This window comes from Desmodus rotundus, chromosome 13, assembly GCF_022682495.2.
Source record: "Desmodus rotundus isolate HL8 chromosome 13, HLdesRot8A.1, whole genome shotgun sequence".
In the NCBI taxonomy this organism is placed as follows: Eukaryota; Metazoa; Chordata; class Mammalia; order Chiroptera; family Phyllostomidae; genus Desmodus; species Desmodus rotundus.
Genome location: NC_071399.1, coordinates 31,960,960 through 31,987,265, shown reverse-complemented (window position 1 = coordinate 31,987,265; position 26,306 = coordinate 31,960,960). Strand labels below are relative to the sequence as shown.

Below are 26,306 nucleotides of genomic sequence, written 5' to 3'. Positions count from 1 at the left end.
CAGTTCTCCCTTTTTATCCTGCACCTTCAATCCCTTCTCTGTTTCACCATTTCCATCAGCATAAATACAGGGCCTAATATACCCATCCTCACATAATCAGTCTTCCTTGACCTCCCAGTCCTCTCTGGCCATCACCTCATTTCCTTCTTTTCATGATCTCACCTTGGAAAAATTGCCTAGGTGTACAAATGATCTCTGACCCTTATTTCTTTTTTTGCTCTTCAAAATGCTGCCCCATTTACCATTCCACTAAATCCACTTAAGTATAAACCACCCTAATGTGGCAAAATCCAATGGACATGAAGCCTTCTTCATGTTAATTTCCCACTTGGCTAGTACTTTCTCTTTTATAATTCTTGGAATTTTTCCTCTATTTCGCTGGCAACTCTTTCTATGCCTCATTGTCAGCTATCTGTCTTTCTTAGAGCTTGGTCCTGATACTTTGTAAAATTCCTGGTTGACTTCCTTCATTTCCATGGCTTTAAACTCATCTGTATTTCCCCTAATATGTACCTCTAACTCAGGTGTCCCCTTCTCTGCTGTAACAACATGGGCATCTTTTCTGGCCAATAAAGATATATCAAATTATTCTTGTTGTGATAGCTAAGCAATATTCCATAGCTTTATTAAGTCATTTATATATAAGCTCTTTCCTTTTTGATAGGCATTAAAATATTATATTTGGCTTATTTTACTGGAGTATTGATTCACAAAAGCAGTATTACTGAATCAAATGATATGTGTAGTTTTAAGCATTGTGGCAACTGCCAGATTTTTTTCCAATAAGCTATAGCACTTCATATTCCCACCATCAGCAGAGAATGCTTATCCCTGTGTCTTTGCCAACCTAGGATGCAGTCTCTCTGCAAATGTTGTCAACTCCATGGTTGAAATGTAGTTTCTCACAAGGCTCTAATTTTATTTTACTAAAAATTAAGGGGTTCTCCCATTTTTACTATTCCTACTTATATCTGTCCTCATTTGTTCTGCTTATAATTTTTTAAAATGTTATTGATTATGCTATTATAGTTGTTCCATTTTTTCTCCCCTTTATTCCCCTCTACCCTGTACCACCACTTCCACCATTATTCCTCCACCTTAGTTCATGTCCCTGGGACATACATATATATTCTTTGGCTTCTCCATTTCCCATATTATTTTTTACTTCTCATGTCTATTTTTTTACCTACCATTTATGCTTCTTATTTCTTGTACCTTTCCCCCTATTCTCCCTCATCCCCCTCCCTGCTGATAACCCTTCATGTGATCTCCATTTCTGTGATTCTGTTCCTGTTCTAGTTGTTTGATTACTTTTTGTTTTTGTTTTTGTAGTTGATACTTGTGACTTTGTTGTCATTTTACTGTGCATAGTAATCATGTACTATGCACAGTAAAATGACATTTTGATCATCTACTTTTTATTAGATATATCCCTATAACATTTCATATAATAAGGGCCGGGTGATGAGGAACTCCTTTAACTTGACCTTAGCTGGGAAGCACATTATCTGCCCTTCCATTCTAAATGATAGCTTTGCTAGATAGAGTAATCTTGAATATAGGACCTTGCCTTTCATGACTTTGAATACTTCTTTCCAGCCCCTTCTTGCCTGCAAGTTTTCTTTGGAGAAAAAAGCTTTTAGTCTTATGGGAATTCCTTTGTAGGTCACTGTCTCCTTTTCTCTTGCTGCTTTTAAGATTCTCTCCTTCTCTTTAATCTTGGCTGATGTAATTATGATGTGCCTTGGTGTGTGCTTCCTTGGGTCCAACTCTTTTGAGACTCTGAGTTTCCTGGACTTCTTGGAAGTCTATTTCCTATGCCAGATTAAGGAAGTTCCCCTTCATTATTTGTTCAAATACGTTTTCAATTTGTTGCTCTTCCTTCTGGCACCCCTATGATTCGGATGTTAGAACATTTAAAATTTCCCAGAAGTTTCTAAGCCTCTCCTCATATTTTTGAATTCTTCTTTATTCTTTCTGTTCTGGCTGAATGTTTATTTCTTCCTTTTGTTCCAGACCATTGATTTGAGTCCTGGTTTCTTTCCCTTCACTATTGGTTTCCTGTATATTTAGCTTTTCATAGCCTTCATTTTTTCCTCTATTTTGTGACTATACTCTACCATTTCTATGAGCATCCTGATTACCAGTGTTTTGAATTCTGCATCTGATAGGTTGGCTATCTCATCATCACTTAATCGTGTTTTTTGAGGAGCTCTGATCTGTTCTTTCATTTGGGCCAGTTTTTTTGTGTCTGTTATTTGCCTGTTATATATTAAGAGATGGAGCCTTAGGTATTGGCAGGGCAGGGCAACCCACATTGCCGCGTTGTGATGCTATATATGGGGGAAGGGTCCAAGATGAACAATGCCACTTGCTCAGCTCTTGGTGGGTTTTCAGTCACTTCCTCCTCTACCCACAAGCAGAGTGGGCCCTTCTGGTTCTTATTCCAAGGTGGGTGGTTTTGTGTACATTCTAGGACCCTGTGGGTCTCTCCAACAAACTCCTGTGAGGCTATGAGTTTCTCCTGCTGCCTCAGTCTCCACAGGTTTTTTTCAGTCAGAGGTTTTGAGGCTTTATTTCCCTGCGCTGGAACCCTGGGTTGCTTGGTGTGTCTTGCTCCCCAGTTGTTCCTCCCGGTTTATCCATGCACAAATGTGGGACTACCCACTCTGTCAGCCTCTGCCTTGCCTGGTCCACCAGCCACTGCCTTGCTCACCCAGTTCTCCAACCACCTTGTTGCCACAGGTCCTCTCCACCCTGAGTGCCCATCTCTGCACCTCCTACCAGCCTAAATGAATGTTTCTTCTTTAACTCCTTGGTTATTGGACTTCCACACAGTTTGATTTTCTCACAGTTCTGGTTAATTTTGTTTTTAAATTTGCTGCTGTCCTTTTGGTTGTTGCCGGAAACAAAGTGCATCTACCTACACCTCGATCTTGGCCTGAAGTCTGTTTATAATATTTTTATTGTTGACACTATCACAGACATCCACCATTCACCCACCTCTTTTGCCTACTTCCACCCAGCCCATGCATGCCCTCCCCTGGCCTTCACTACACTGTTGTCTGTGTCCTTGAGCTATGCATATATGTTCTTTGGCTAATCTCTTTACCCAGTCCCTCTGAGCCCCTGCCCTCTGAGATCTGTCAGTCTGTTCAATGTATCCACGTTTCTGGTTCTATTTTGTTTGTCAGTTTATTTTGTTCATTAGATTACGCGTATAAGTGAGATCTGTCCTCAGTTTTATAATGAATTGTTTATCCTTTAAAGAATCAATTTTATGTACTTTTTTATAGTTGTACTTCTCTGGATATGTGCTGAAGGTAGCTTTCATGTTTTTTCTTTTATCTTTGTTTTGAGTACTTTGCCACCTAATTTTCTAATAATTGTATAGAAATGATATCTCTTTTTTCCTTTATGGATTTTAGTTTTATTATTGCTCTGGGTTGTCTATTATTCCTAAAAGTAAATGATTAGTCCTTATTGTGAACTTTTATTTTTATATTTTACATTCTAATCCTTGGAAAACTAAGGTGTATGTACAGTGTAAGATGAGGGCACTTCTTCCTCCTTTTTATTTCTATAAGCATCAATCATATACACAAATTGAAATTCCATATTTGCCACATTTTAAATTCTAAAACTTACTTGCATCTATTTCTGGTTTCTGTTAAGTTACACTCATCTATTTGTCTAGTTCATGACCATACTGTTTTTGTGACTGGCTTTATAGTAACTTTAATATATGATAAGGCAAGTTCCTTGTGATTATTATTTTCTTAAATATTCTCAAATACTTATGCTTCCATTGACTAAAATTAACTAGTATTACATGAAACAAATCTAATCAGATCTTAAAAAATATACCGAGATTTAAATTTGATAATATATTAGAATAAAATTAGTAGGTCAATAGTACCTATAATTCTACTAAATAAATTAGTTTCAGTACATAGCATAACTGCTTCAAACTGATACTTATAACAGTATTGATAATTATATGAATATTTTATGTTCATAAGAATTTTAAGAATATTTAATATTTTTAAAAAACAGAATATTACTAGAATAAAAGAGAATATTATTAGAATAAAAGTAATAAAGCTCACATACTAGTGATAAATCTAGGACTCATAAACCTAACACAATTAAGAAAAAGATACAAATCATTAAATGTGCTAATGAGTAGTATAGACTGCTCTCTCTTTTTTTAAGATTTTATTTATTTATTTTGAGAGGGAGGGGAATGGAAAGAGAAAGAGAGGGAGAGAAACATTAATGTGCAAGAGAAACACTGACTGGTTGCTTTTTAGATGCCCCAGCCTACAGCCCAGGCATGTTCCCTGACTGGGAATCAAACCAGCAAACCATTGTTTCACAGGCTGGTGCTCAATCCATTGAGCCATGCCAGAGAGGCTTGCTTTCTGTCTTTCTATTACAGCTTTATCTATTCTTCTTCTGTTAACAGTTGTGAAGCAAAGGAATAGAATTGAAGAATATGTATAAAATGATGAAATTATTGTAGTACATGTCTATTGTTCAGCATTTGACTGCATTGTTCTTGTAATTCACTTTTATACAGACTCTTAGGAATGTCACGGCCTTTTGTCTTGATTGTTGATCCAATGATGTATCTTTGTGTATTGCTACAGTGTTGACATTGCATTATCGAAGGCTGGTCATTATATCTGGAGGGTTCCATATCCATGTTCTTACATGATACCTGCTATTCTAGTGTGATACTCTCTCTTTCTGTAGGTTTTTGGTGAATGAAAGGGGGGTCTTTGTGCTTTCATTAGTTGGCTTACACTTAGTGTCACTTTAGGGACATAAACATGCCTTAACTGAACTGGATGGATTAGTTAATTTCATTTTCCTTCTGCCTCATTTATTCATTATTTTATATATTTATTGATTAATTCAAGAAATACTATTGAGCTACTATTCTTTCCCAAGCACTGGTCTAACAGCTAAGGATAAGAGGATAGTCAAGGAAACTAATATCTCTCCCGTCCCCAAGTCCCCATGCCAGTGGGGAGACAGAAAGTAAACAAGTAAATAAGCAGATGTAGATTTAAAAAAAATTGATAATAGCAACTAATGTGAAGAAAATAAAAGTTTAAAAATCTAATGAGTGACCAGAGAGCAAAACAGGGTTAGGGGCAATTTTAAATAGGATTTTTAAAAATATATTTTATTGACTAGGCTATTACAGTTGTCCCAGTTTTTCCCCCTTTGCCCCCCTCCCTCTGGTATCCCCATTCCCTTCAACAATCTTTTGCCTTAGTGCATGTCCATAGGCCACGAATATAAGTTTTTTGGCTTCTCCATTTCCTATACTGTTCTTAACATCCCCTGTCTATTTTGTACCTTCCAATTTGTACTTCTTAATCCCTCCACCTTTTCTCTCATTTCCCCCCTTCCTCCTCCCTGCTGATAACCCTCCAAATGATCTCCATACCTATAATTCTGTTATTGTTCTACTTGGATTCTTAGTTTGTTTTTTAGATTCAGTTGCTGATAGTTGTGCATTTGTTGCCATTTTAATGTTCATAGTTTTGATCTTTATCTTATATAGTTCCCTTTAACATGTCATATGACAATGGCTTGGTGATGATGAGCTCCTTTAGCTTTACTTTGTCTGGAAAGCACTTTATCTGCCCTTCAATTCTAAGTAATAGTTTTGCTGGAAAGAATAATCTAGGTTGTAGGTCCTTGCTCTTCATCACTTTGGATACTTCTTGCCAGTCCCTTCTAGCCTGCAAAGTTTCTTTTGAGAAGTCAGCTGACAGTCTTATGGGAACTCCTTTGTAGGTAACTCTACTTTTCTCTTGCTGCCTTTAAGATTTTCTCTTTAGCTTTCACTTTTGTCACTTTAATTACGATGTGTCTTGTTTTGATCCTCTTTGGGTCCAACTTGTTTGGGACTCTCTGTGCTTCCTGAAATTATATGTCTGTTTCCTTCACAAAATAGGCAAGTTTTCTTTCATTATTTCTTCCAATAAGTTTTCAACTTCTTGCTCTTCCTCTTCTCCTTCTAGCACCCCTATGATTTGAATGTTGGTATGTTTGGTGATGTCCTAGAGTCTCCTTATCCTATTCTCATTTTTTAAAAATTCTTTATTATTCTTGCTGTTCTGATTGAATTCTTTTTTCTTCCTTATGTTCTAAATCATTGATTTGAATCTGGGCTACATCGCCTCCACTGATTTTTCCCTGTGAATTTTTCTTTATTTTACTTAATGCAACCTTCACTTCTGCCTGGGTCTTTTTTATGCTGTTGCAGTACCCAATGATTTCTTTGAGACTCCTGATAACCATTGTTTTGAACTCTGTATCTGATAGGTTGCTTATCTCCATTTTGTTTAGTTCTTTTCCTGGAGTTTGTTCTATTCTTTCATTTGGGCCATATTTCTTTGTCTCCTCAATTTGGCAGCCTCCTGTGTGTTTCTGTGTATTAAGTGGAGCTGCTTTGACTCCCTATTTTAATAGCATTGCTTATTGTAGAAGAGGCACCTGTAAATTGTGTGGGGCAGAGCCTTACATAGTCACCAGGGCAGGGGTGGATGAACCATTTCACCACTTTGTGGCTCTGTGTGGGGATGGGCTCAGAGAGGGGACAATGCTGCTGCATGGCCTCTGGAGATTGTCTGAAAAGAAGCTGTATCCCCAGTACTAGCCCCCTTGCCGGTCACTTCACTTTCTTCCCTTCTCCCCATATGCTACTTGTGCTCTTCCAGCTGTTGTCCTGGTGCTGAGTCCCAGAGGGGCTGGGTCTGTGTGAGTCCTAAGTCTGTTCTTGGCCCATTAAGATAAGTTTCTTGAGAATTCTGCAGTTTCTTCCACCACCCTAACCCTCACTGGTTTTTGCAGCCAGGAAGTATGGGGACTTATTTTCCTGTCATGGACCCCCAGGCAGGGGTTGTGTTGCTCACTCCCAAGGTATACCTCCTGATTTTTATTTACCACACATGAATGTGGGACTGCCCATTCCTCTACTTCTCTGTTCCTCTCTGCACCTCCATGTCTCTGCCTCTCCTACCCATGTGGATCAATGTGGCTTCTTCAAATCTTTGTCAGATTTCCACACAGCTTGATTTTCTGATGAATTTGGGTGACATTTGTTTTGTAGTCTAATTGTAATTTTTTATGTAGTTGTGCATGGAGGCAAAGTGTGTTTACCTATGCCTCCATCTTAGCCAGAAGTCTTTGATAGTACCTAAATAGGTTTTAAAGGGATGACCTCTCTTGAGAAGTGACCTCTGAATGATTGAAATGAGGGAACCAAGACGTAAAGATCTATGGGAAGAACATGCCAAGTAGAGGGAACAATAAGGCCAAAGGCCCTGAGGCAGAAATGAGCATATTTTATATTGATCATTTAAAGAACCTAGGCTCTCAGAAATTAAGTTTTAAAATGATTTTATTAATATTTCCAAATTCATAGAAATATTCCTTTTTATTTCAATGTTCTTCTCTACTCAAACTTATGTTCTATAGCCCCACTACTTTTACTTCCAAACTTCTTTCAAAAGTTATATATGTCCCTCAAATGCCAGTTAGTATCCAGTGATTACATTTTAGCTCCCACTCTATTACTGTATTCAAATGTCAAACTCTCTATTTTTCCCCCATTTATCTCAGAATACGAGAGTAGGCAAAAGTGGGTTTACAGTTTAATGCATGAGACACAGTTCTTTTATTATTTGTTAATTATTGTATTATTTTCCATAGGAATAACTATAAACCTACTTTTTCCCACCCTTGTATTTGCATAGGTTAACACAGTGACTCACTCTAAGTTGCTAAGTGACCCCCCACTCCACCTTCATTTAGCTTTCCTGAAAAAGTGTCCTTGTAACTCTTTGACTTATTCTGTCCTTCTATGTTCCTGGCTTAGTCTTTTTTACACACATTATTTTCAAATGTTTCAGTCATTCCCTGATGCCAGACATTGCACTATGCACTCAGTTTATATGTAAAAATATACAGTATTTATTTTCTGCAAGAAATTCCCAATCTAGAGGGGAGATTGATTGGAAAGTGAATAAACACTGTAGATGCACTTCTGTAAGTCACTGATAAGAGTAAAGGCAGAAGTAGGGGACCCAGGCCTATAGTGGGGAAGGTGTGCAAGGAGCTGGGCCAACCTTCTCAGAGTGACTGAGAAGGCATTGAAGGATGAGAGGTAATTACCCATGATCAATGGGTGAGGAACCTGAAAGAAGAGAAGATGTGCATAAAACACTGTGTTGTAAGTGTGTGGTACACCCAGAAAACAAACAAATGGAGCTCTGGATGGTGGAGAAAGGAGAACAATGTGTAATATTTGGACAAATATGATAATTTTTTAATGCTATTTATCATGTGAGGGAACTGAGTGATTTTAAAGGGTGAGGGAAATGATCAGATTTGTGTTTTAGTACTGTCATTCTTGTAGCAATGTAGAGGATGGATAAAAGGAGAGATTGAAAAGGGAGTAGTCAAGACAGAGACCAGGTAATAGCTTAAATCAGGATGGTGGCAATAGGGATAATGGGACATGGTCTGATTTGAGAGACATTTATAAATAGAATTAACAAAACTTATTGTCTGATTGGTGAAAAAAGTGTGCTTTGCTTTGCCTTTTCCTTTATACATGTCCTATTCGAGTTAATTTTTTCATCTTCAACATCAATGCAGGTAGATTCCAAGAAAATACATCTGGCTGTGTTTTTGTCAGGATCTGTAGGCACACACTGTCCAATCCAAGAAGACCACTACATCCTATCAGCACTTCAAATGTGGAATGTCCAAATGGAATATATGCTTTTTATTCCTAAATATGAATGCCCAGATTGTGAAGGAGCTATATGCTATGTCACTATGTTTAGACTTCTCCTGAGAGCAACTGGAATCCATTAAACTCTTTTAACTATAAGAATGGACAGCACAGGCTTGCATTAGTGAGACTGAGTATGGAAAAAATAGTAGAAGGGAGCACAGAAGAATGCGGGAGGCTAGTTAGGTGGCTCATGTGACAATCCACACCCAGGTGGAGGGGTGATCTTACTGGTGAGTTACCTGAGGGTAGATAAAAGTGGACCAATATGAAGGAGACTTGAGTACCAGAAACCTTAGGCTTTAGGATGAATTTTGGAGATGTGGAGGATGAAAGAAAGGTATTATTCAACACTGGTACTTAGATTTTTCCTTGAGCAAATATGTATATGGCACTACCTAATGGTGACCTTCAGATGTGACCAAGAGGAGAAAGGGCAGACTTGGATATACTGAGTTTCATGATGTCCAAGTAGAGCTGTGCAGTGTGTAGTTGCATATACAGGTCTGAAGCTTAGGTGAGAGATATTTATTTAAAATAGATATGGGGTCACTATCACATAGGTTTTATTTAAGCCATGGTACAGGAAGAAATAGCCAGCAAAAAATAGATAACTCAGCTCAGGAACTTCTGAAAAACAGGATTAGGAGTTCACAAAGGAATTAATGTCTTTAGCCAAAAGTATAAGTGTCACAGTGTGAAGAGTCAGGGTCTGCTTAACAGCCTGGCATGATGTGACAAGATCAGGTTAAATGTTTGAGGGGGGCCCACTGAGACAATGGACAAAGAGTCCTTTACTGGTGTGGATGCCAAACAATGTCAGTGGAGAGGTGGGAGTGACTTTAAAACTGCAGTGACTTGAGCCCATCATTGGAGGGGAATCACAAGTATGGACCACTTACAAGCTTGGACTTCTAAAAGGAAAAGGAAATAAAAATCAATTGGTGGACAGAGATGTAGTCTTGAAAAAAGTTTTTTTTTTTTAAGATAGTAAATACTCACATAGTTTTAATTTGCAGTATCTACCTTCTCATCTTTGAAAACTCAATCCCATTTATCCCATTACACCCATGAGCATTAAAGGCTATGTGCTGGGACTTTCTTTTTTAATCTTTGACATTTCCATTTTTTTTGAGAAATTAAAATGAAAACAGTGATTCTAATGAAGAAAATACACTTTTAGAAATCCTTGACAGAAAAAAAGACATTGGAATTTAACAATTTTCATAAATAAATTTATGCTAGAATAGTACCTATAAATTCATGTTTTAAGAATGATTGTTAAGTGATGCCCTTTTACTCCATGCTTTGAAAACTATTCCAAACCACAGTTGAATTATGTTTTTCTTTTTAAGGAGAACACATCATACAGCTGCAAAGCATATTTAAATGATTCTTAAACTACTGGGTTTTAAATTTATTTATAGCTTCAGAAAATTATTTCCAGGTCATTGTGGGCAGTTCAGTAAATATGGCATCTCCACAGATAGTTGTGGTCAAAAAAACCTTGTTGGAAGTTTATCTACACTTTAAAACAAGATGATATAACACAAGATGGAAATTGTGACTTTGCATGAATTATTGGTGCATTCTAAATACTGTCCCTAGTTTTGTTTAGTTTAGCTTATAAAACTCCTTGGCTCATAGGAACTGGTTGAGGGAAGGATGAATAAAAGGCAGAGCTTCAGGGGCTTCTGAATATGGAAAGATGAAAGAGGCTTGAATTACTTATTATCTAAAAGTGAGGAGTGACAAGAGAGACATATTCAAATTAATGAATGGTTTTGTGGTAATCAATTGACTGTTCTTCATTTTGGCTGTCAGTAGAAAAGGAGGAAGTTACTCATCTAAGTAGGCTGACAATAAATATGAGATCAATGGAAGGATATGCCTCTTGATGCTTCATATTTTAAGTGCATAAAAGACAATTCTGTGGAGTATCATTCAAAGAAGAAAACCATTCAAAGGTTGAATTGGTTTATAAATTTCTAGTTCATTATTCTGTACTCTGAACAACTTTACCTACTAGGTTAACTTTAGGGGACTGGGTTTATACTCTTTCAACAGGGAACTCATGAATAGATCCATGCAGGGCCACAAGTTGGTTCACACTTTCTATTCTCATGAGATATTAGGCAATTCTTCATATTTCTCTTTCATCTCACCAGTGATCCCTAAAGAACATCAGGGGGGGAACTGTTGGGCTAACCTAGGGTGTCTCAGCAACTTTCTAGTTGTTTTTATTTTTGTTTTTGTTTTTTTATCTTTGGTGTATCACCTAACATCACTAGGGCTTGGTACTTTGTTTTCCTAATTTGAAAAATGTAGCTGATAATATCTTCCTTTCATTGGTGTCTGTGAAAGTCAATCAGTCCATTAATACTGGGTTGGCCAAAAAAATAGTGTGTTTTTTTCCATAGAAGACATTTTTCATTTTCACCAATAACTTTATTGCTTTAGATATTTTGATTATGTTGGCTATCTCACTTGTGGTAGAATGTCAGTTCTTCTCAGTTAATGTCTCGATTTGGTATTTATTAACTTCAACTGGTCTACCCCACCATGGAGCATTGGCCAGTGAGACATCTCCAGCACAAAACCTTGCAAATCATTTTTGACACATTCAGTCAGTGACAGCACCTTCTCTGTATACTGCACAAATCCTTTTTTTGTGTTTCAGTTGTATTTTTACCTTTCTTGGAATAATAAAGCATAATATGCCAAATATATTGCTTACTTTCTTCCATCTTCAATATTAAAATGACTACACATAAATTCACCAATTTTCGTGTTTTTAAAAATTCACAATACAATCTAACAATATTGTTTCAAATGAAGTTAAAGACAATTAAGTGCTACTAAGCCATCTTAAGGGGGAAAAAACAAATGAACTTTTTGGCCAACTCAAGAATTCCCCCCTTCTTCTCTTCTCTTTATCCATCACATGTTTCTGTAGTCAAATCTGACTGAGCCAATACAGGATAGAGTGGGTGCAGCTGCTGTCCTTGGTACTGAGCATATAGCTAAGAAAATGACAAATTTGTTGCCAGAATACTGAAACCTGAAGTTCAGTGACAGTATAAGAAAACTTTTAGAAATCAGTCATGTCTGATGTATATTGAGAATTTAGGACAAGAATGGCGTTACTATGTTCTTTTTCCCTTTAACCAGACACTTGTAACACTGAGTATTCTCTCTCTTAATCTTCTGATTTACAACAAATGACAAGGGCTGGAATTAATTTACAAGACTTATTTCATCTTTCTGAAAGTGATTTATTTTGTTTTGTTTAAAAAGTCATACCAAAAAGTATTTTTCTTTTATTAAAAATTTTCATCATAGCATGTAACTGAATATGCCTCTGTATTTTGAAACATCTATTTTAACACTGTCTTACAAGAATTTGAAAAATTGGTTCTAGACTTAAGTATTGTTTTGTCTGTTTTGTTAAGTCAAGTTTATTGAAGTACAATTTACATCCAGAACTTTTTTTAGGTGTATGTTTTGTTACATTTTGACATATGTATATTATCATGCAACTGCTCCACAATCTAGATTTGGAACATTTTCCTCATTCCAGAAAGTTCCCTTGCACCCATTCACAGTCTCCTCCCTAACTACCGGCCCTGGGCAACCACAGACACTTATTTCTGCCCCTGTAGCTTTGTTTTTTTCAGAATGTCATATCAATGGAATCATATAGATGTAATCTTCAGAGATTGGCTTCTCTTACTCAGCATGATATTCTTGAGATCCATCCAAGTTACTGTGTACATCAATTGTTTCTTCCTTTGTATTACTGAGTAGTATTCCATGGAATGGATGTTTATCTGTTTGGTTTATCTGTTCACCTATTGTGAGAAATTTTGTTGTTTATACTTTTTTGTCTAGAAATAATTTTGCTATTAACAATTCTCTACTGATTTTGGTGTGGACATATGCTTTCATTTTTCTGAGATAAATGTCAGGAATACAATTTCTGGGTATATAGCATTATAAATGTGTGCTTAGTGATTTGAAGAAACTGGCTCCTCTCCTTTAGTGTAATCCATCTGAGATTTGTCCATGTTGATGCATGCATCAGGTTTGTTTTCTTTTGTTGTTGAGTAGTATCCTGTTGTGTGGAAATATGACAGTGTGTTTATCCATTTGCTAGTGTATGAGTATTTTGGCTCTTTCCAAGTTTTTTTTTGTTCATCTTGAAACACTGAACTTCCTGACCTGTCTTGGAGAATTTGACTAGCAAGCAGAAGTCATAGAAATATGATAATCAAACCACTGTGCTTTATTTATTAAGCCACAGGATTGAAAAATAGTCAGTATATGATTTTATTTTTTAAAATCTCAATTAGGAGATTTTAGAGGATTATTGTTGAATTCCACACTTGCTGCCCTGAGCCCTATATATATAAGCTCTATTAACCAGGGTCAAGTCTTGAGTTTTGTGTCCTCAGCTCTCACTTGAGAGCAGATCCTGAACTCATTCTGCTAACAAAACAGGCTTCTGGCTTCCATGTTTGTGTGGTTCAGCAGTGATAGCTCTGGATGCCTCTACAGTGCACATATTTGACTTTTCTTCTGTTTTTCATCTCCAGGGTCCCTGTGCTTTCTCTACTCACTCTTTTCCAGATACCTGGTTTCAAATAATTAGAACATTTATTATATTCATTTATCCACCCATACAGCTATCTATCTATCTATCATCTATCTATCTACCATCTGTCTAATTGTAAACTATATGCTACAAAAATAAAATTATTTCTGTTTTATTAGCACAGTGAAAGACTTTTCTCTTTAAACAATTAGTAGAGGTGATGATTTTTAATGGAAGGTTCATAGTCTGTTTGCAATTCAAATGGCTTTATAAAAATGAAATTATTTTTTTAATTTTTAAAAAGTTTTATTTTATTTATTTTTAGACAGAGGAGAAGGGAGGGAGAGAGGGAGAGAAACATCAATGTGTGGTTGCCTTTTGTGTGCCCCCAGCTGGGGACTGGGCCTACAGTCCAGGCATGTGCCCTGGCTGGGAATTGAACTGGTGACCCTTCAGTTCTCAGGGCAGCACTCAATCCACTAAGCCATACCAGCCAGGGCTAAAAAAGGAATTCTTAATGAAAATAAAGTTTCTGTTTATAGACAGCAGCCTTTAAAGTATATCACATTTAACATCTTTATTTCCTCTTTTTTAATTCTATCTTTGTCTGTTTATTTTAACATAAATTAAATCTTAAAAGTACATCTTAATAATAGGTTTTCATTATACCACCAAAAGAGAAATTTGAATGTGAAACTCACACACATGAGAATTCTAGAAATGCTAGAACATATCAGTTTAAGAATCTAGTCTGGAGTCCAGTACTGTAAATTAGTACTGTAAATACTTTCAGAATGTTTGATTAATAGTTTTTTTTTTAATTTTTATTGTTATTCAATTACAGTTGTATACCTTTTCTCCCCATCCCTCCACCCCACCCCAGGTGAACCCACCTCCCTCCCCCACCTCCACCCTCCCCCTTGCTTTCGTCCATGTGTCCTTTATAGTAGTTCCTGTAATCCCCTCTTCCCACTGCCCCCCCCCGGCTATTGTTAGATTGTTCTTAACTTCAATGTCTTTGGTTATATTTTGTTTCCTTTTTTCTTCTGTTGATTATGTTCCAGTTAAAGGTGAGATCATATGGTATTTGTCCCTCACCACCTTAGTTATTTCACTTAGCATAATGCTGTCCAGTTCCATCCATGCTGTCACAAAGGATATAAGCTCCTTTCTCTCTGATGTGTAGAATTTGGGCTGTTTATTTATATTGTGTTGAATTATATGAGTTCTTTATATATTTTTTATATTAACCCCTTGTTGGAACTGCTGTTTGCAAATATTATCTCCCATTCATTTGGTTGCATTTTTGTTTTGTTGTCAGTTTCTTTTGCTGGGCATAGCTTTTCAGTTTGATACAGTCCCATTCATGTACTTTTGCCTTTACTTCTCTTGCCTTTGGGGTCAAATTCATAAAATGTTGTCTACGACCAAGGTCCATAAGTTTAGTGCCTATGTTTTCTTCTATGTAATTTATTGTTTCAGGTCTTATATTTAGGCCTTTGATCCATTTTGAGTTAATTTTTGTATATGAGGACAAACTGTAATCTAGTTTCATTCTTTTGCATGTAGCTTTCCAATTTCCCCAGCACCAATTTTTGAAGAGGCTTTTTAAAATCCATTGTGTGTTTTGGGGCCCTTTATCAAAAATTATTTGTCCATGTACATGTAGTTTTATTTCTGGGCTCTCAATTCTGTTTCATTGGTCTGCGTGTCTGTTTTTCTGCCAAACTGTGCTTTTTTGATTATCATAGCTCTGTAGTAATGAGGACTATCCTTCCTTTTTGCTCCTTTGTTCTTTTAGCAGATAGGAAGACCCTCTGGGCCTGGGAATAGGCAGGACTATGCCCATTGACAGCAAGAAGCAGCTACAGAAGTTGAAACTTTAATCCATTTATCCTTGTATGATTAAAATGTTCAAGGCCTTCAGGAAGGAAAGTTACTGTAGGTAGCTAGCTAATTATTAATAAGAAAGGGGAGTAAAGGAAATTAGACATTAAGTTTAATAAACTGGAGAGCATGAGTTTGTTTGCTTCACCAGGAAACTACAGCTTCACACTCCAGGGGATTACAGCATTTCTCCACCGAAGGGATTAACACTCTTCCCTTCCCACTCACTCTGGTACCAGATTGTTGGAGGTGGGGCACAGGGGAGGTGCTTGATCAAATAGATGTATCAGACTAACTAGGGAATGGAACAATCAAAAAGCCCACAAAAGCTTGGGAAGTTATTTGGTCATTTTGAAAAAGCACCTGGTCTGTCCCAACCCCAAGCTAATATAATCCAAGGGGAACAAAGAATCTCTCTCTCTCTCCCCTTCTCCCCTGTCTCTCTCTCTTTCTCTCCTCCCCACTTGGTAACACACTCCTCCCATTGGTTCTCATGCTATCTCTCCCAGGAGCATGTAACCATGTGGGTTTAGCAAATACTGGGGCCCAGAACACATGATGTTGGGTCTGAAGAACTGGGCTTTAATATGAAGCAGAAACTCCAGACACATGCTTTTTGTTCTGGCCTTGCTGAAGAAAATTTGGACTTTTTCCATGGCGGGATGGAGGGAGATGGTACATTGTTACCCACGGGCAGATTTGCACCCAAATAAACCAAGCCACACCACAATCTCCCATGCATGGGTGCTTGGAATGCTTTCCTTGTGATCCCATGGAAAACCCTAATTTTCACTAACAGTATAAATTGATATCAGGTAGTGTGATACCTCTGGCTTTGTTCTTTTTCAGGATTGCTTTGACTATTTGGGGTCTTGTAGTTACACAAAAATCTAATGATATTTTTCTTCTATTTCCTTAAAAATTGACATTGTTTTTCTGTGAATTATACTCTTTGTGTTGATACTGTGTCTTATATTTACCTTGAAGAGTTTCTTTCATCTGAAATTGTGTCTTCAAAGTTGATGTGAAGAGCAATGGAAATAATTTAAAAACACAAACTATAACCCAGGATGTTTCTTAACCTAGAAAAAATAATAGAAATTTTATCATCTCATTTTTCTATAAATTTTTAACTTTACAGAGAAAAGAGGAAAAACAACCAGAGTTTATAAAATTAAGTATTCAGTATGAAATTCAGTTTTGTCTCAACCCATTTAGGACTGAATATATTTTATATCAAAATAATGTCAAACAACAAATTTTATATCTAAGTAAAATTTTATATAATAAAATTTGCAGGACCCAGGAAAATAATGAAATTAAAAAATTATTTACATCCATGAAATTAGATTTGCATGTACACATACACACAAGCTTTTGAATTATTAAGAGAAAGGAATTTAAGGAGGAGCTATTAAAGTAAAACACATGCTCATTGGTTTTCTACTTGAAATACACAATGTTTGTTTTACAGTTTTGCTTCAGGACTCAGACCACAGTAATCCAGGAAGCTGCTTGACTGACTAGTGGGGTCATGAATATAGTCAGGGCTTCTGTTCCTTAGTAGGGAACCAGTGTGTTGAAACTGGCAAGCATCCCATTCTGAGACAAACTGAACATCAGAGAATTTGTTTATTTAAAAAATTTGTCTGGAAGGAATAGAGTGAGCTGAGTCCTGCTCAACCAGAATTGAAAGTGTTGACATGTAGATATGGATTCAGAGCAGAAGATTATTTAAAGTTTGAGCACCCCAAGATGTGTATTGGGGTAGACATCTAACTCTATTTTATTGGATATGAACAAAAAGAGTGCTTTTTCTCTTGAGCTACCCAAGAATTCAAGCCCACCAGAGACCATTTTAATTTCATAATATTGCCCTCTATTAGAAGGACCTTGAGAGCTTGTTTGGAGGTTCTAGCAGGGGAGCACAGCTACTCTTATACCCTTGATCAAAGACCTCTAGTTGGGAAAGTCATCCTCTTTGACCCAGTGTGCAGATTCAGGAGGGATGCACATGGATTAGTGAGGGAGGAAGGGGACACCCACCTAGTCAGCCAGTTCAGCCAAATCAACCCTGGTGATCAGTGGGGCGACAGATGTTGCAGCCAGATTGTCCTCACATGCTATCCTCTATTGAAAGGGACAGGGCTGCAGTTGGGGTTCCAGAACTTGGAAAGACCCAGTAGTGGGAGCATAGTATTTAGAAAGAGAGGGATAATCATGAAAAGACAGGGTTTGATTTCAGCAATATGACATCCCATCAGAAACATCTGAGAACAGCTATCAGGAGGCAGTTCCAATCTTAAAGGGGCTAGACTTCCTCAGAGAAGTTCTTGTTGAGTGTATCAATGATAAGATAATAATTAGTTGATGCCCAGAGTTGGAGCTCTAAATCACCAGGCTCTGCAGATCCTGAATGTAGTTGGGTTGTCTCTGGAAAGAAGTCTGGTCATTCAGTCCTCACTGTATCAAGGTAAATCATTGTGTTGGGCATTAGCACACGGACATGGCTTGGGAACTATCTATGACACAGGTCAGAGCATTCAGGACATGGTACCCTCCATCAACCATAGATTTCACTATACGTCTGGGTCCACTTGGATATGGAATAAGAAATATCACCCCAGGGTAACAATCTTCAGTTTTATTGTTAATCTGAAAAAAATCCTGAAAAGAATTATGGCTGTTGATCTATATCCACTGAAAATCTATTTATCATAATCAGACCACTATTATTAAATAAATATTGTAAGGGAAATATTAAATGTGGAAAGGTATAGATTGATATTTATAAAATAAATATACTTTGCAGGGTTGTCCAACATTTTGGCATCTGTGTGTCACACATTTTCTTTCCTTTGGAAGGAACAAATTCTCTTGGGCCACACATTAAATACATTGCAACACATAATCACAAAAGAATTTCATCATGTTTTAAGTAAATTTACAATTTTGTGCTGGGCCGCATTCACAGCCATCCTGGGCTGCATGTGGCCCATGGGCTGCAGCTTAGATGCCCCTGCTTAGAATATACAGTAATTTTGTGCTTTGTGTATTTATTTCCCTTTTAATTTTAAAAATAAACCATTTTTCACATTTCCTCATTAGAAAAGCAAGCCCTAACAATTGGATGAAAACCTAAGAAATGGTCACATGATATATAAAGTAAAAAACTAAAGACAGCAAAGTAGTGAGGTGAAAAATATTGTTGATTTTGATGAAAATTTAAATTAAGTTTATTATTCTATCTTTCAAGAAAATGTTTCAATTCAGTATTATATGAAACAGGCATTGTGGACTTCAATCCTGAGATATTTTAGGGCATAACATCTGTATTTTCTCCAAGTGTAATTATTTTGTAGTATTTTTTGCTCTGTAAAGGATATGGACCTGCAGCTTGATTACAAGGATTTTAAAATCTAGCAATTTTTAAAGTCTTCAGTGCTTAAGAAGGTTTTTTTAAGGTTCTGTGGGAGTATGTTGAAATTGATTATAAGTCTTGTCTTTGAAAATCCTCGCTCTCCCTTTGTTTCATTGTCATTGTGTACACAGTAAAAAATATCTCCGGGAGCATGTGGTAACAATTCTAGAATAAAACTTCTGCTAGGAGAGTTGTTGGGATGTAGATGTGTGCGTGGAGCAAAAACTGCACGCAAGCATGCTAATTTCCTTCCTACAGAGCTACCTCTAGCCTCAGGAGTTCATAGCAAACATTTTTATGAAGTAGGATAAACCATCTGTTTGCATACATTTTTCATTAAATACTTAAACTATGTATCTGTCTTTTTAAAACCCCTGTGATGCAGCCCCTTGTTTTATTCTCTTTTACCTCCACTTTTTCATTGTGGGAAAACACATGATACTTGCTAGCTTAATGCTTTTAAAAATTTATTATTTATTTATTATTAAATATTGTATTGTTCTTCTGTTACAGTTGTCCAATTTTCCCCCTTTGCCCTCCTCCACCCAGTCCACCCTGCTGTCCCTGTCTGTGGGTCAATCATTAAATGTACAGTCCAGTACAGTTAAGCATATTCTCATTGTTGTGATACAAATCTCCAAAACATTTTTATCTTTAAAATCTGATATGTCTGTACTCATCAAACAACAGCTCGCTCGCTCGCTCTCTCTCTCTCTCTCTCTCTCTCTCTCTCTCTCTCCAGCCCCTGGCAACCACCATTTAAAACTGTACTTTAGACACCTCACATACATGGAGTCATACAGTATTTGTCATTTTGCTACTGGTTTATTTCATTTAGCATGTCCTCAGTGTTCATCCACATTATATCATGTTAGAGGATTTCCTTCTTTTTTAAGACAGAATAATATTCCATTGTATGTGTATACATCCTTTTGTTTAACCAGTCATCCATTGGTGACATTTAGATTGCTTCCATCTCTTTGCCACTGTGAACTGTGCTGCACTGAGTATCGGTGGGCAAACATCTCTTTGGGGTCCTGTTTTCTGATGTTTGGGTATATACCCAGAAGTGAGATTGCTGGATTTTATGATAGTTATATTTTTAATATTTTGAGGAACCTTTATGCTATTTTATATAGTGGTTGCACCATTTTACAATCCCACTAACAGTGCCAAAGTGTTTTCAACAGTTTTTTCTCGGTATTTTTTTTTTTTTTGTAATAGCCATTTTAATGGGTATGGGGTGATGGCTTATTGTGGTTTTCATTTGCCTTTCTCCAATTATTAGTGATTTTGACCATCTTTTTAATGTACTTGTGCATTTGTATATCATCTTTAGAGAAACAGCTATTCAAGTCCTTTGCCTATTTTAATTTGGTTATTTGGTGTTTTTATTATTGAGTTTTAGGGGTTCTTTATATATTTGGATATTAACTCCTTATCAGGTATATATGCTTACAAATATTTTCTCCCATTCCATAGACTGCCTTTTTATTTTGTTGACTATGTCCTTTGATGCAGAAAAGTTTTTAAGTTAGTTGGTTTGTCTATTTTTGCCTCTGTTGCCTGTGATTTTGGTGTCTTATCCAAAAAAATCATTGCTAAGTCCAATATCATGAAACTTCTGTGTTTTCATCTATGACTTCTATAGTTTTATGAGCCACATAATCTCACCTGGAAAGATTTATGCATAATATAGTTATTTAAAGACACTGGGAAACTATTTTCTTGAATGGCTCTGCTATTTGACATTCCCATTAGCAATGAAGAGAGAGCCAGCTTCTCCACATTCTCAACTGGGGATCAAACCCCTAACCTTGGCATGTGCCCTGACCAGGCATCGAACCCACAACCTTTTAGTGTATTAGGTGTTGCTCTAACCAACTTAACCACTTGGCCAGGACACATTTTATTTTTATTTTAGCTCTTCTAATACATGTAGTGACATGTCGTCATGCTTTAACTTGCATTTCTGTAATGGCTAGTGATGTTGAATGTCTTCCCATGTACTTATGTGTCATCCATATATATCAGTGAAATGTCTCTTTATGACTTTTCCACATTTTCTAGTTAAAATATTTGTTTTTCTTTTACTCAAGTTTTTTTGTATATTCTAGTTGTGATTCTTTTGTTAGATATTTTGTGGTTTCCAAGAACTTTCCCCCACTCTGCAGTTTTTCTTTTTATCCTCTTAATGGGGCCTTTTACACAGCAAAGTGTTTAGTTTTGACAGAGTCCAGTTCATCATTTTTTTCTTATATGAACTGTTTTGATAACCAGCCTAACAATAATGTCTCATAGATTTTCTCCTACATTCTTTTAAAAGTGTTATAGTTTTATGCTTTACATTTAAGTCTATGATCCATTTTGGATCTATTTTTGTATAAGGTATGAGGTTTAGGTTAAGGTTCATTTTTTTTTCTCTTATTGATGCCCAGCTGCCCCAGCACCATTTGTTGAAAAGACTGTCTTCATGGATTTGCTTTTACACTTGTCACAAATGAGTTGGCTGTATTTGTGTGGAACTAATTCTAGGTTGTCTATTCTGTTCCATTAATCTAATTGTCTATTCTACCAATGTTACAAATAGAAAATATTGAAGAGATAATTGGCAAAACATATTTATTTCCTTCAAAAATATGGGCATGAATTATTTACAAAGTTGCTTTTTGTTATTCCTAATATCTTTCATTTCATGCTAGGTTATTTTTGTATTTGTTTATTTTTATTTGCCATGTATTTCAAAATTTTTCTAGACTTCATAGTTGTAGGAGAGATACATCTTAAATTTAACTAAGTTTTTCTAATATTATAACACTTATTAGCTTTGTCAGTCAAATGAGTGTGAAATAATATCTTTAATTGTTTTGTATATATTATCGTTAGGGTTGAAAATGTAACTTTCTTCTGTGTGTGTATTGACCTGAGTGGAACAAAATTCTGGACTATCAATTCTAATAGGGTCATAGAGTGTTTTGTTTTTCTATTTATATAATGGTATTTACAATGTTAACTGATTTTTCCTTCTCTTATCCACATTTTATTGCTCTTATTTCTTTCCCTTTTTCTCCTTTTTTTTTTCTTTTTTTTTACTATGTTGACTAAAACCTTCATACTTAGGTAGGATAGAAGCCTTTCTTTTCTAAATTTGCAACAGAATTTAAACTAGTGACAAACATTTATAGGTGTTCTAAAATAAGCCATTCTTTCATTCCACAAACAAATTGCACACTCCTGGCTTCATTTACCTAATAATTATGTAGACTACTTGCATATGTAGTTATAAATGAGATTGATCTCTAATTCTCTTTCTTGTCCTCATTTGGTTTTGATAGAAAGTTTATGCTAGTCTTCAAAATGAGTTGGGATAATTTCTATTTTAGTGCCCCAGTGATAAAGTTCAGTAAGTCTTGAGTAGATTGCCTCCAAACTATATTCCCTCTAACTTTGTTTTATTTAGTGATTGTCCTACAGATTGAGAGCAGCGCATACACAAAGATAGCTGATCCACTCAAAACTAGACAAAAAATTTTCAGTGTTCAACATATTTCTAGAATATGAATAAATCAAAGTTTAGGCCATTTAAAATGAAAGCATGGAAGGAAGAAGGAAATCCTGCCCTTCGTGATAGCATAGATGGAACTGGAGAGTATTACACTAAGTGAAATAAGCCAGATGGTGAAAGACAAATATCATATGATCTCACTTACAAGTGGAATCTAATCAATAAAACAAACAAGCAAGCAAAAGATAACCAGAGACATGGAAATAAAGAACAAACTGACAGTGAACAGATGGGAATGAGGAGGGGGATAATGGGGCTAAGACGGGGAAGAGTCGTCCAAGGACCATGTATAAAGGACCCACAGACAAAGACAACAGTGGGGTAGGGGGAGGATTGAATGTGAGAAGCAGTGGTGGGCAGGGTGGGGGATAAGAATGGGGGAAAATGGGGACAACGGTAATTGCACAATAATAAAAAAACTAAAAAAGGGTTTTCAAGAAAAACATATTTGTTAAAAATACCAAAAAAATACAAGCATGGAGAATTATTTAACATGACAATCTATTTAACATCAATTTTTTCCTTTTTCTTTTTTTAATTGAATTTATTGGGGTGACATTGCTTAATAAAATTATATAGGTTTTGGGTATACAATTCTACAATACATCATCTGTATAAAGCTCAATCTTTTATACATGTATGGATTTGAAATTTAACAGCCTCAGCTTCTGATATTCCAAGTTATAAGGGGATTAATGTACGAACTACTCTCAGTGCTCCTTTTTGACAGCCTGAGAGGGTTGCTCAATGAATCATGAGCTGTCACTCCACACTCTGTAAACTTTAAGACCCTCTTCAAGATGTAAAATCTAGAAGACTATTGTGTTTAGTAAATTGTTCTCCACATTTGAATGTGTGCTACTTAGTACATGACATTGTGATGCCATTGGTTTTACTTCTTTAGGTTTTTCAGTGGTTCTAAAGATTCCCTGGTTCCTGCCGGCAACCCAGGAAACCCAGGAGACTCATGGGAGTCAAAGTGTCTTGAGAATCCAAGTCAATGAGTCAAACATGGTGCAATTTTCTAAACAGATTTGAAATTAGAAGATATTGTCCACCACCACCAAAAAAAAAAGCAAACAAAATATAACCAGAGACATTGAAATTAAGAACATTGTAACAATAGCCACAGGGGAGTGGAGAGGTGATAGTGGGGAAGGGGTCTGTAGGAGCTACTATAAAGGACACGAGGACAAAATCAAGGGGGAGGGTAGAGGTGGGGGAGGGAAGTGGGACTGGCTGGGGTGGGGTGGAGGGAAGGGGAGAAAATGCAGACAATTGTAACTGAATAAAAATAAATTACTTAATTTATAAATAAATAAATAATTAGTTGGAAAAAAAAAGAAGATATTGTCCATCCACTGTTAATGAGCTCTCTGTCTGTGACAGTGATCATGGCTTTTATCAAACATATGTGGGGAAATTTGTTATTATTTCATAACTGCTATTGCCTCTTTGTATTTAGGTCATGGGAAAGGCATATTTCACACGTGGCTATTTGGTACTCCTAACATCACTCTAACAAATATTTACTGAAAGTTTTATGAAAACATAGATTTTAAAATGTTGTAAAATGCTAACAAACAATGAAAACATAATCCTCCAAACACTGCTTCTTTTCCCTTCCCCATATATTTTAAATACCTGTTTGTAGAGAATCACTGGCTCTTATTTTTTTTTGAGCCTTTATGGAACTTTTAGACTGATATAAAATCATCTCTTGGTCTTGGACAAGTCACAACCTCCCTTAACTTAGTTTTCTTTTTTTTTTTAATTTTTATTGTTATTCAGTTACAGTTGTATGCCTTTTCTCCCCATCCCTCCACCCCACCCCAGCCAAACCCACCTCCCTCCCCCACCTCCAACCTCCCCCTTGATTTTGTCCATGTGTCCTTTATAGTAGTTCTTGTAATCCCCTCTTCCCACTGCCCCCCCCCCCCCGGCTATTGTTAGATTGTTCTTAACTTCAATGTCTCTGGTTATATTTTGTTTGCTTTTTTCTTCTATTGATTAGGTTCCTGTTAAAGGTGAAATCATATGGTATTAGTCTTTCATTGCCTGGCTTATTTCACTTAGCATAATGCTCTCCAGTTCCATCCATGCTGTTGCAAAGGGTATAAGCTCCTTCTTTCTCTCTGCTGCGTAGAATTCCATTGTGTAAATATACCATAGTTTTTGGATCCACTCGTTTGCTGATGGGCACTTAGGTTGCTTCCAGTACTTGGCTATTGTAAATTGTGCTGCTATGAACATTGGGGTGCACAGGTTCTTTTGGATTGGTGTTTCAGGATTCTTAGGGTATAATCCCAGCAGTGGAATTTCTGGGTCAAAGGGTAGTTCCATTTTTAGTTTTCTGTAACTTAGTTTTCTTTATTTGCAACATAAGGAATGTCATGCCTGGTGGTTGTGAGAATAACATTTTGAAAAACATCTACTGAAAAAGAAATGGAAATATGATTGTCACAACTTGCTGTTCTTTCAAGGGAATAGGGCACCTTTCCAAAGATGAAGTAGCAGTACCCTTACTGCATGATATTTGCAGATATGGCATGTGATGGACCACATTTCTGTGAATGCAAAATTACTTTTACTTCCTTAAGATTTACATCATAAATATCTTAAGATCATATAAACACGTATCTGTACCTTTATTTGTAAGCTAGATTCTAGAATTTTCAGTGCTTTAACATTAATTTACTACTAATAGAAAAATTTTAACCAAATGGTAAGTGTATGAGTTAGTACAATTCCATTTCAAGTATTTTGGGTGGTGTTAACAGGAAATAACACCATCTTGAAAGAAAGTGAATATTTTCATTTACAGGACAGAGAACTCAATTTGTTCATCGTTATGTGAATAAGACAAAGAATATAGCAACAACAATTCTATCCATGATTTTGAATTGCCAAGAGAAAAATTTTCATTTCATTGATTAATCTTTATACTTAACCATTGTTAGATCTCTTAGAAATGCATGTTACCAATCACTAGGAAGTGTGTTTAGCAATAAATTGGTGAAAAAGGATCACTGTGTCATAAACCATTCATAGCATACCTATGTTCTTTATAAACAATTTATAGCTTACATATATTTTATTACATTAGATTAGCAGAGTCATCATGATATGCAAAACCAATGTTATTAGGGTGTGTGGGAAGACTTAGAATGGCATTCTGCCAAAATTTATCATATAAAGTTCAGTCAGCATTATTTAATTAGATGAAGGATCTTAACACAGTGGTAATACTTTTAGGGCTTTGGTACAGCTTGAAGAAGTAAGAAAACATGGATTCTTAGATGTTAAACAAAACCACACACATCTATATCTAATTCTATTATTTGTTTTACTACCATGAAAACTTAAGTAAGATATTAATTCTCTTTGTTTTTTTCCCTATCTGTAAATAGAGCTTGACATTTATATGTCAAGCACAAAGAGGAATGAACGAGTTTCTCACTTGTGTGATGGATAATAGGAAATCAAATGTGCTCTATAATGCTACTATATTTCTTGTAATCTTGGCTCTAGTGACTTTCCCATTATGTTTCTTTCAGGTTGCTTTCAGCTATGTAATATTTTCAGATCCCATGAAATGGAAATTGACCAGTGCTTGCTGGAGACCCTTCCCCTCGGCCAAAGGCAGCGGCTGGTGAAACGCATGCGCTGTGAACAAATCAAAGCCTACTATGAAAGAGAGAAGGCTTTTCAGAAGCAGGAAGGAGTCCTGAAAAAACTGAAGCATGGGAAGAATCAGAAAGTTCACTTTAACCTTGCTGACATGATGCAGGATGCAATTATCCACCATGATGACAAAGAAGGTACATGACTCACAGAAAAAAGTTTTCTGATATGGTTTCTCACGGTTATTTGTTAGTTTGTTGGGTTGTTCTTTTTTTTTTTTTCTGGGGAGATGAAGGATAGAATTTTTCTAAATAGTAGGACCTATGTTTTTAAACTGAAATATTTAAGAAAAAAATTATCTTTTAATGAATATATTAAAAGTCTCAAATTTTTA

General features: G+C 36.2%; 1 protein-coding gene across 1 annotated transcript in view; it reads left to right on the top strand.

The window, feature by feature from the left end:
- The window catches only part of MYO16 (myosin XVI), a 518,514-nt gene that overhangs the window by 40,933 nt on the left and 451,275 nt on the right, over window positions 1–26,306 (top strand). The window contains exon 2 of the mRNA XM_053916793.1: window positions 25,846–26,109. Within this exon, the coding sequence (XP_053772768.1) occupies window positions 25,884–26,109 (226 nt within the window). The 5' untranslated portion in view covers window positions 25,846–25,883. The remainder of the gene's footprint in view (window positions 1–25,845; window positions 26,110–26,306) is intronic.